General features: G+C 40.8%; 1 protein-coding gene across 1 annotated transcript in view; it reads left to right on the forward strand.

Annotated features, from left to right (window-relative positions):
- Positions 1-12031, forward strand: part of LOC103072969 (peptidyl-prolyl cis-trans isomerase D-like) — a 46648-nt gene extending 34617 nt beyond the window's left edge. The window contains 4 exon segments of the mRNA XM_082931320.1: positions 9646-9717; positions 10565-11077; positions 11251-11613; positions 11615-12031. Coding sequence (XP_082787446.1) covers positions 9646-9717; positions 10565-11077; positions 11251-11613; positions 11615-12031 — 1365 coding nt within the window.
- The last annotated feature ends 276 nt before the right edge of the window (positions 12032-12307 follow it).

A 12307-nucleotide genomic window follows, 5' to 3' on the forward strand; every position in this document is an offset into this window, starting at 1 on the left:
CCAAAAGACAGCCCTCAGAATGGGAGAAAATATTTGCAAATGAATCAACTGACAAAGGATTAATCTCTAAAATTTACAGGCAGCTAGGGGGGCCCAAATAAAAAAAAAAAAAAAAAAAAAAAAAAAAAAGAGGTCAGATTTGGGGTACATGTTGAAGATAGAGAATTATTTCTAGAGCCTTGGCTGTGCAGACAATTAAAGAAATAGGATAGTTAGAGGGATATTCAGGGTCAACAGAGGGTTTTAAAGATGTGGTAAAGATTTGAATATACTCATAACCTGGAGGGAAAGAGCCAAGAAAGAGGAAGATGTTGAAGATCAGGAAAGAGTAAATACTTTTGATAGAGGAACATATGGAAGGAAAAGATAACTGGATGGAATACAGAGCACATCTAAATGAATTAGCTTTGACAAGAAGGAAGCATACGTCATTTGATGAAATGGTGAAAAGAAGAAAAGGATGGGTGTAAGATATTGCTATCTTTTTAGATGGTAGACTGAGAAAGTGAAGAAATCCATGCCTAAATACCTCTGTTTTCTTTGTAGTGGGGTAAGGGTGTGTTATGGCCAAAGCCAGTTTCATTGCAGAGTGACCTATGCAGTCACACAGGGCCTCTCACTCAGAAGGGGGCTCTGCACTTGGGTTTTAATACTCTGTGATTGCTGTCTTGAAATTCTTGATCGTTTTACCTTTGAATTTGTTTCCTAAGTAAAGTCCCATTGGAAAGTGGAGCATGTGCTCCGGTCTTGGAGCATTGGATCAGGAGTGACTCAGCCCATGCGTGGTTTTGCCTTCTGTTGCCTCCCCAGGTCTGATTCTTTGCTGCCCACTCCCCTGTCTCTGCCCAGTTACTGCTGCCACCCTCTGTCATTGGCAGAGGCGTGGGCATGAGCATGTTGAGGGGCGGGGTCAAGTGTGTACATCCCATTCCTTAAGTGATGGGCCAGGAGACTGGGTAACTACGAGTGTCTACATTTGTCCCAGGAGTATCCCTGCACCTAAGGAGTGCAGTATTCTATAGTAATTAGAAGAACATCTTGAGAAGGTTGAGATGGAAACTGCAGAAGGAAGAAAAATGCTTTTATCTTCCTTTTTGAGCAAGTGGCCCTGCATTTTCATCTTACACTGGGCCCTGCAAATAATGGAGCTGGCACTGATTACGGGCCCTCAGTGGAATGGGAGATGGAGTATGTAACAGGATCTCCAAGCAATGTTCATGAATTTGGATTGGCTCTAATTTACACTGTTTATGTGTCATCTCTAGAAGCATTCAGCATCAGTTTATTTGTTACTGGTGATTTCAGAATGAGTACGATGGATAACACAATACTGAAATCAAAAAAGCAGCCTTTATGTGATTAATAAGGCTTTTTAATGGAAGAGCCACTAAGCAATGATACTTTGAAAGTGTTGACCCTAGCACCAAAAGTGAGAGTCCTTAAGCTTCTGTTGTATTTCACATAGTCAACATTTTACATTTATTTTTTTCAAGACTATGTGTTTTAGATTACTTCACCATCTCTGTGTGACTGTCTCCAATTGTAGGGTAATGGAGGATATAGAATCTGTTCTGACTTTTGTGATATTTGTTTGGACACTTCAGTGATTTTGCATTAGGCACAGGTGAAAATAAAAAACAGCATTTCATAGCAAATTTTGGTCCCTTTCTCAAAGACCCAGGAAAGAAGTCCAACCCTTGTAAGATCAGAGGGATTTGCTCTGGTCCAGAAAGTCAATGACTCATTTGAAACATACATTTTTCTTTTAATCTTAAACTGGAAAGCTCCACTAAGATCATAAAGTTTCCTTGCTTGACTGAAGCAGCAGCATTTTGAGAGGAGGTAACTATAAACATTAATTTGAGACTTGCAAGCTAACATTAGACTTTGCTTTTTGTTTGAGGCCATGTAGTGGTTTCACTTTGCCTAGAGTCCCTTTAGATTGAGGAAGATAGGGGTATAAAAATGCAATTTCTCAGTGATGTTACTCTGAACTATTATGCAAGTAGCTGTGTGGCCAACAATGTGTTCGGTGACCTGCCTGACTCCCTGTGCACACAAGCCTTCTTTCTTGCTTTTCTATAAAGGCATTAGTTTCCATGACTCGAGACGAAAAACATTATCAAATGGGAAGTGTTTAGTGCCTCTGAGAAGCTATTTTTTGGTCTCACTTGAGTTGTTACAGAATAGGCCTGCATCTCAAAAATTTGACCTTTTCCAAGGAGAACAGTAGTTGAAGCTACGAATAGATAGAGTACTCACTGCTTGAAGCTACTCTCTCCATTGATATGCAATTCATAAATCAAGGCAATATAGTACATTTGGGGTCTTTGATCTCAGCCCCCTACCAACTGTAGATACATCCATATCTCCTGCTTTAGGACACATACATAGAGCTGTTACACAAGACATGAGGAATTCAATATTAAGGCAAACTTGATTGTAGTTCTTTTCCAAATTTTTATCCTAGTTCAAGTAACTGGGTCTCTATCTAGTCCCTGAGACTTTTCTGTACTGATAAGCTACCAAATCTTGAGGGATGGAAAACCTCCTTTGTTCTTGTCCGTTCTGACCCCAAGCTATATTCCTGTGACTGAAGCCCTATTACCAGCTACCAGACTTTCCTTGGTGCTATCTGCCAGCTTAGATCTTTGAATACCTTAACAGTTTGTGGTTACGCTCTGTACACTTGGGAAATTCTTTTATCCATTAATATCACTATGTCAGGGAATTCCCTGGTGATCCAGTGGTTAAGACTCCACGCTCCCAATGCAGGGGGCACGGGTTCGATCCCTGGTCAGGGAACTAAGATCCCTCATGCCTCATGGCACTTCCAAAAAAAGAGAAAAAAAAAATCACTATGTCAGTAGCTCATCCATGCCATATGACTGTTATTGTATTTCCTTGGAGACCATGTTCCTTCTGTATGGCAGGGTCTATTCCCATTACTTGACGTTTTCAGTTTCCCACAGTCTGCAGCACCCCAGTGTGCCCTGTATTTGTTAATCCTTTGGTTCCTAGTTATGTCACAGAAAAAGACAGAATACACAGGAGTGTCATCAAAAGACTGTAGCTTCTGGGAATTCCCTGGTGGTCCAGTGGTTAGGACTTGGTGCTTTCACTGCTGTGGCCTGGGTGGGTTCGATCCCTGGTTGGGGAACTAAGATCCTGCAAGCTGTACGGCAGGGCCAAAAAGAAAAAAAAAAGAAAAAGTTAAAAAAAAAAAAAGACTGTAGATTCAGATGCTTTGAACTTGTACGACATTGGAAGACGACTTTTTTTTTTTTTTTTTTTTTTTCAGTGAAGATGTTTATAAGGGAAATAAAGGTGAAATCAGTATTTTGAGAAAGGTGGAGAGAATGAATTTTGCAAGTTTAGAGGTGGTAGAGTGAAGTAATTAGAAGTATTTTGGTTGGTTGGAAATCAACAGAAAACATTCAGAAAAATATTATGCAAAAAAGGGAGAATTTGTTATAAAGAGGTTTCTCATGGAACTCATGGGTGTAAATGCAATTCATCTTGAGGAAGGGACTCTCTTGTCATCTCTGTCATTTTTATTTGTTTTTATTTGTATATCTGCTTCATTCTCTGAAGATAAGTCTTGTCAGATTTTAAAGTAATGGAACAGAAAATATGATCTTTTAAAAAGCAAACATACATCTGATCATGTAACTCCCTGCTTTAAAACCTCCGATGGATTTCCACTGCACTTACAATAAAATCTAAAGTCCTTAACATGCTCTACAAAGCCCAGTGTTATCTGGTCCCTACCTCCTTCTCTAATCTCATTTCCTGTGACTTCTTTTTTATTCCTCTGACTTTGTAGATAATTTAGATTACTGCTTGGGGGTCTTTATATGTTCTGTTTCCCTTACTCTTTATTACATCGCCCTGTCCTACTTTTTCTAGTACCTGTTATTCCTGAAATTACGCTGTTCATGAATTTATCTGTTTATCATCCAATACCATCTCAGTTGTGAGCTACATGAGAGCTAAGACATTGCCTGTTCCTTTCACTCTTGTCGCTCCAGTACTTAGAATTATGCATGACACACATTAGGGACTCAAACACTTGCTAAACCAATTAAAAGAGCAAGATGATTGAATATTGAGGGTCAGACATCAGCAGAATGACCTGGCATTAGGGAGAAAAAAGGCATAAACAATACTAATGTTATTTAAAAATATACAGTGTATAACAATAAGCAATAAATAGTCATAATAACTCATATTATTTTGAATTCTTACTCTCTGTTTGGCACCGTTCAAAGAACTTTATCTGTGTTAACTCATTTAATCTTCTCAACAGCCCTGTGAGGTAGATGTCGTTATGATCCCCATTTTAAATTTGCGGAAGCTAAAGCATGAAAATGTTAAGCCAGGATTCAGGATATAGACCTAGATAGTCTGAGTATACACAAAGTACACTTAAACACGAATGGTTATTGCCTTCCTTGGTTGCACAGCAACACAGCAAAACAAACGATTCTGGAGCAAATTCTCCTTCAAACATTCTCTAGCCAGTTATATCTAAGGCCTGAATATAAGTCCTAACTTAAAGGTTGGAATAAGTAAGAAGACCCAAGGGCAAATTAAAGTTTGTGAGAGGTGGGAGCCAAGTTGTTCTCAACACAAATAAAAAAAGTTCAAAAATTGAATTGACCAACTTTACGAATAGTGAAAATAAAATCACTGGAAATAAAACGTGAAGGTAGATTTCATTTTACTGTCTCTAATTAGTGGTCTTTCAGAATGAAGTAAACAGCGCTGTTTAAAAAACACTGTGTGTGTGTGTGTGTGTGTGTGTGTGTGTGTGTGTGTGTGTCTGGGGGTGGTGGTCTCACATTCAAGTACTTTGTAGTTTGTCTCAAAAAAGGGCAATATTAAATTCTTGTGCATTTATAAGCATTCATCCAACCAGTGGAAGATTTTTTTTTTTTCAAGTAGAGCAAAATCAGTGTCATAAAAGAACTACTGAAGTATAAATGTTGAGGTTACTCTGGCATCCAACAAACCTCAGACCGGAAAAACCAGAAAAAGTGTTTACCTTAAGGGCAGGTGAAGGGGATACAGAACCATCCATTAAGAGGGCATTAAAATGGAAATCTTGATTCTTACTGTGAAATGTTGAATACATTTTTTTTTTAACAGTGTGTGTTGTTTGCCACAAGATGGCAGCTAAGCAATTGTCATTTGAATATGGCAAAGGTAGGTAGGCAGTGTTGTGCAGAAATCCTTTTTATCTCTAACGAAATACAAGCTGAGTTTCAAATTTTGCTTCTAACAATATACACATTTGTAAAAGCCATGGTACCTAGGACCTTGCCATCAAATATATAGAAAGCCAACATTTGGGGGGTGGTTATAGACTTTTAAAGTTATTGGGAGGATGGTATTGATTATTAGCCCAAAAAAAAGTCCTGGATAAGGCTTATTAAAGTACAATCAAACATAGAAAGCACAAGCTATATAAAAAGATGTGCCATGATCTTGGAGAAGAATGAAAATGTATAGGTTGGATGAGGCAACCAAGCTTCATTACAGCTAATTAATCATTCCAGCAATGATGCTTATCTTGGTTGTTGAATCAATGGTTCAGTAACTGCATCAATCAAACCATGAGAGGAAAACCATTTTAGAAAGGCACATCAGGCACAAAACATTGTTCTTTAAGCTCAGCCTTCTCCATGAAGTCCTTTCTCATTTCCTCTGAATTTGTATCACACCTGCTGCCCAAACCACTCCCTTTAGGGAGTGCCTGGAGTTATGGTGTAGTCTGTGTCTTTTGAATTTTTTTTTTTTAGATTATAAAGTCCTTATGGCTAAGAAGTCTATTCTACTTTTCCATGCTAAACATGTGGCTCACCTGGCAGAGTGCTCAGTTACAGAATGGTCATAGTAGCATGGGTAGTACAGTACAGAAGTTAAAAGTGTGGAGCCTGGGGGCTTCCCGGGCTTCCCTGGTGGCGCAGTGGTTGAGAGTCCGCCTGCTGATGTAGGGGACACGGGTTCGTGCCCCGATCCGGGAACATCCCACATGCCGCGGAGCGGCTGGGCCCGTGAGCCATGGCCGCTGAGCCTGCGCGTCCGGAGCCTGTGCTCCGCAACGGGAGAGGCCACAACAGTGAGAGGCCCGCGTACCGCAAAGAAAAAAAAAAAGAGGTAATACATATGTAACAGTTTAACCTCAGTTATCAGCTCATATTGGTGTCTGCTTTGATTGGAAGTCTCCTGTTAATGACACCAATCTACACCCTTAACCATCTCCTCTTTCCATGCCTGCCCTTAGAATCTCAAGATGGATACAGAATAACTGAAATGTGAAGGAAAATTTCCAAGAGAGTTTCTTTGATTTTTTTTGCCCATGACTCTCCAGCTGTGGTAAACAATTTGTGTTAAATTAATGAAAAATATTTACATTGTTATACATATGTAAATGCTTCTAAAATAACATTAGTTTCTGAAACATGATGGCTAGTGTTAGAATTATTTCTAAAATGGAAAAGGAAAGCATTTTTAGAAATAGACTCTTTTTTAACCTTCAGAGTTATAACTACCCCCCAAGAGGAACTTAAACTTATAATTATGAAATCAGTTTATACTTTCATTGATGGAAAATATCTTAAATAGACATTATCTTAAATAGACGTCCTGCTGAGGACCTAGAGATAAGCTCATCTGTAGAGCTGCACTGGGTTTTTTTTTTTTTTTATTATTTAAATTAGCTAATTTTCTGCAGCATTTACAGTATTATTACTCTTAAGAAAATTCAAAACTCCATTTTAAACCTACTAATGTAATAGCTACTCTTCAGGGTAGAATAATAAAAGTCACCTACACAACTTGGAGGCTACAATCATAATGTGTTGTAGCTCCAACTTATATAGAAGAATGTTCCCCAGACTACCAAGTGGTGAAAACTTTACAGGAAAAGCATTTATTTCAAAGAAAATGATTTTATTTCTGATACATTTACAGTTGCTTTCCACTTGTCTGTATTCTCTGGTCTGTCTTAGAGGATGGTCACCAGGATGTAAGCAATCAAACTTTCGCAGTGTAAAGGTCTTCAGACACAGTTTCCATTAGTTTCTATTGCCCAACCTGCTCAGCTGTAGAAGAGGGATGAAATAAATACTGATTGGCTACCTACTTTGTATACAACACTATGCTAGACACTTCAGACAATACAAAGATGGATAATGTGAGTATTGACCGCAAGTAGCTCACATACATATTGGGGACATGAAGTGTATGTTATCATGTTAAAATATGTGATACAGACAGGATGCCCACAAACTGGCCACCGTGTTCAAAGACTGTATCCTAATATACTGCACTGTGAAATGCATTACAAGTCATTTGTTACCAATAATTTTTAAGTTGCTGAAGGTTCTAAATTATTTACTTAAAGCATAAGTTTGTTAATACTACTACCTCTATCACTTGCAATCATTTATATTTTTTGCAAGAAAAAGGAGTGTCAGTCGTGTGAGAATTTGGCCCAGTGACTCCTCAGCCAGTGTGCAGGTAGGCTTTCTTGACCCTCTGTCCAGCTCTTGCACAGATGTGAGGAGTATACATGACATTAGGAAAAGAAAAATGGGGTGCAGAGCAGGGAAGCAAGGGTCCAGCTGGAATCTTGCTTATATCATTGTGAAAATATTTCTTTCTCCAGGAATTATGTTTCCATGTTTTAATTTTTCTCTCTTGGGTCTCTGTTGTAGCCATGCTTTCCAAGTAAATGACTCAAACACCTCCAATTACATCCCAGTAGCCTCTAGACTGCTCTCAGTCATGATACAAACATAGCACAAAAAGTAAAAGATAGCACATAAATAGAAGGTGCCAGAACCGTACTTGAGCACTGTATATGCCTCTGCAAAGTTTGTGGTTTGTGTATCCAGTAATTACTTCCACCCCGGGCATATTTCTGTGTGTGTGTCTGTGTATGTGTAGAGGGTGTGGGGAGGAGGGGAGATCTACATCAGAATGATCTGCTTCCTTCCCTTCTATTTACAGAAATAGTTGGAAGTATGACTTCATGGATTCCAGAAAGAACAAACATACTTTACCTTTGCAGGGGCAGTGTTTTCACAGAGAACGGTAAATGATCATTCTAAAAGTACTATTTGGGTCAGTTGAGAGAATCACTCCTTATTTCATGAGAAACTGAGGCTCAGAGGAGTTAAAGCCTTGCCCAAAGCCATATGTCTTGTAGAATATGGCTGCTGGGTATCTTTCTTTCCTGTCCAAGTCAGTAGTGGAACAAATGGTCATTCTTCTGTAACTGTTGTTTTTCTCTTTCTCCTTGTCCTTTCTGTCTTCTCCCAACTTAACAGCCAGGCCTGGGGTAACGTCTAACAACGAAGTTCCTTTGTACTCACAGGTATTTTGCTTATGGTATCAGTGAGGCACCTTGTCCTGCAGATAAAGAGTATCTTTTTGAAACAAAGAGTTTTTCCACCTTTCTCCTTGCCTATCCTTTTTTTTTTTTTTTTTTTTGCGGTACGCGGGCCTCTCACTGTTGGGGCCTCTCCCGTTGCGGAGCACAGGCTCCGGACGCGCAGGCTCAGCAGCCATGGCTCACGGGCCCAGCCGCTCCGTGGCATGTGGGATCTTCCCAGACCGGGGCACGAACCCGTGTGCCCTGCATCGGCAGGCGGACTCTCAACCACTGCGCCACCAGGGAAGCCCTTGCCTATCCTATTACATCAAGGAATAGTAGTAGAGACGGTTCACTTTCTCAAGGCCACCGTACATTGCTAACTTCCTGACCACTGACATTGGGGTTTTCCTCACCTCAGTCTTGTCTTACAGTGCATGTCCTATAAAAGCAGAATTGTGGCAGGTGCTCACAGCTGAGCCAACACTTGAATACATATGGCACCTTTCCCTAAACCTTGAGTGGCAGGCTCCCTGGGACTCCCTGGCTAGTGTTCCATTAACCATTAACCTTTATGCAATTTTCATTACTTCTCCCTGATCAGCTCACAAATGTGGTCAAGAAAGTCTTGCTTTGTTTGTAAGAGGGGAGTTGTTGTTTTCTTCTCATGTTTGGAGCATCTGTGTATGTCTGATATGCTGAAGCCACCTGCCTCCCCTTCAGTTTCACCTTGTGGAAATATGATTATTTAATATTTTACACAGATTCAAAGTCTTTAACCAAATATCATCTCTGACATCTATCTTATTCCATCCATTCTATTGTAGCACATTACATATGTATACCTAGTGGAATTTCAATTAATGTTTGGATCTGGATTCCTCCAGATGGATATAGCAATTTTGAAGTGCACAGGGGAGAGTGTCTATCACTGGAAAGTGTCAGAGTGGGAGTGGGGAGAAACTGAGGGACTGATGAATCAGTAGAAAGCCTAGTGGATAGAGTGCCTCTGTCGACCTTCCATCTATGCTCTTGAGTCTAAAAATTCTGTCCTTCTTAGGAAATTGATCTGCATGCTTTTGCTCCTAATCGTTAATGGACTACATAGCAAGCACGATATAAGTATCTCCCTTTCTCTATTTGTACTAAGAAGTCCTTTCTGTCTTAAATACCTGTAGAAATCTTGGGGGTGGAGGGGGCTGTAAGATAAGGCTGTCTTTAACCCCCTTACTAAGACTCAGGCTGTTTGGTTTTAATCCTAGGATTCTGGGACTGCTTCTCTTCACACTGGAATAGAGCAGTCCCGATGTAGCCTGAGCAAATGGCATGGACAGGTGAATATGTGCTCAGGTGATCTTCGGCCAGAATAACAACTCTGCCAAGAATTAGTCAGAATCCTATTGCTTATGGACAAAGAAGGATCAAAATGGGATCATCCAGAAGCTCTGAATAGCCTCGCAACAGGATGACTCAATAAGAGCATATTGGGTTCTGGAGCCAACATTTTGGAAGTTGGGCATTAAAACTGAGTGAAGGTTCAGCATCTGTGAGCTGAGGCAGTCACTTACTGCAGTGCATTGTGCTGATTGCAGGGAAAAGTTGATGGTGACAGCATGCTACCTTTCTCTTCTAATTGGCAGACAAAAGCATCAAAGAATAAATAAATATCACTGAGCCAGCTTGGAACTTACTGAACAGGAATTGCCCCAAAGAATGGAGGAGAAAACAGGCAAGTTTTCACCCAATTCATTCTCTGCTATGTTACTGTAAGTCCAAGTGGGCAGTATCAGTGTAGTGGGTATGGAAATGGATTGTTCAGGTTGACATGTGGTACTGTGAGATACCATGAGAATTCTCCAACTTAGAATCAAGCATTCATTAAAGACAACTGGAGAATCTTTTTCAGCAGGCCGAAAAAAAAAAAATCTGTGCTCCTGCCAAAGAGTTGTTAAATACACCTGCCCTGCTGGAGAATGAAGCAAATCTGAATGGACTGCCAGGCTTCTGACTAATTTATCACATGATAGAGCTGATAGAGGAGGAATCGTAGCTGAATGGGAACACAGAGATGTTGGGATGTGTCCACATTGACAGCTCAACTAACTAAAGCATTTGCTTTGCAAGTAGCAAGGTTAGTTGGTACTATCTTAATAGTCCAAATGTTTGCTTTAAAAATTGAAGTGGGCCGGCGGCGGGGGAAGTCGGGAGGTGACGCCAGAAGTTGGGCCACGGATTCCGGACCCCCGTCGGAAGCGGCTCGCCAGCGCTGCCGTTCTTGGCAGACGGAGCGACTTGGGGGTTCGGGCTGCGCGGCGGCCACGGGGTGTTCCCAGGCGCTCGGGAACGCGTCTGCGGGCCACAGTGTCGCACCCGTCCCCCCAAGCTAAGCCCTCCAACCCCAGTAACCCCCGAGTCTTCTTCGACGTGGACATAGGAGGGGAGCAAGTTGGTCGAAATGCCTTGGAATTGTTTGCAGATATTGTACTCAAAACTGCAGAAAAATTTCGTATGTTGTGTACAGGAGAAGAAGGCATTGGACCCACCACTGGGAAACCTCTCCATTTCAAAGGATGCCCTTTCCATCGAATTATTAAGAAATTTATGATTCAGGGTGGAAACTTCTCAAATCAGAATGGGACAGGTGGAGAAAGTATTTATGGTGAAAAATGTGAAGATGAAAATTTCCATTATAAGAGCAACAAAACCATCGCTAATGTCCGGGATGTCAGGGGATTTGCAAACTAGCAGACCTGGTTAATGTCCAGGCTCCTAAAGGACATTAGTGGTGCCTGTGCCTTCTTATCTTCATTGTTCCAAGATGTCCCCATTGAGGTATGTTGCATCATTCAAGTTATAACAATGGACATCATGATAAAGAGGGATTACTGAGCATGGCAAATGCAGGCAGCAACACAAACGGCTCTCAGTTCTTCATCACCACGGTTCCAACTCCGCACTTGGATGGGGAACACGTGGTGTTTAGCCAAGTGATTAAAGGAATGGGTGTGGCAAGGATTCTGGAAAATGTGGAGGTGAAAGGTGAGAAACCTGCCAAATTGTACGTTATTGCAGAATGCGGAGAACTGAAGGAAGGGGATGATTGGGGAATATTCCCAAAGGATGGATCTGGTGACAGTCATCCAGACTTCCCAGAGGATGCAGACATAGATTTAAAAGATGTAGATAAAATTTTACTAATAACGGAAGACTTAAAAAACATTGGAAATACTTTTTTTCAAATCCCAGAACTGGGAGATGGCCATTAAAAAATACACAAAAGTTTTAAGGTATGTGGAAGGCTCGAAGGCTGCTACTGAGAACGCAAGTGGAGCAAAGCTGCAGCCTGTCACTTTGAGCTGTGGGCTGAATATCGGCGCTTGGAAACTGAAGATGTCTGATTGGCAGGGAGCAGTCGACAGTTGTTTGGAGGCCCTTGAAATAGATCCAGCAAATACCAAAGCACTGTACCGTAGAGCCCAAGGATGGCAAGGGCTAAAAGAATACGATCGAGCACTGGCTGATCTTAAGAAAGCTCAGGAGATTGCACCAGAGGATAAAGCTATCCAGGCAGAATTGCTGAGAGTCAAGCAAAAGATAAAGGCACAGAAAGATAAAGAGAAGGCAGCTTATGCAAAAATGTTTGCTTAATAAGGAATTCAGTTTTGCTTAAGTATGCATTGATTGTATAAAGCGAATAAGACAATTTAAGGATTTTGTCTATTACGTATGATCCCTAATGTGATCCCTCTGAGACTTCAGTTCCCATTGTTTACAGTCTAGGAATACGTAGGGATTCACTCTTAATAGACCAGTGTCACAAAATATGGTGAAGTTGATTTCATTTTAAATGGCTCTCTGCATTACTCACAAAGGATAATGGTGTCCAGCGTATTTTAAACTCCTAGACACATCTTGTTTGAATAA

Source organism: Lipotes vexillifer, unplaced genomic scaffold (assembly GCF_000442215.2).
Source record: "Lipotes vexillifer unplaced genomic scaffold, Lipotes_vexillifer_v1.1 scaffold167, whole genome shotgun sequence".
In the NCBI taxonomy this organism is placed as follows: Eukaryota; Metazoa; Chordata; class Mammalia; order Artiodactyla; family Lipotidae; genus Lipotes; species Lipotes vexillifer.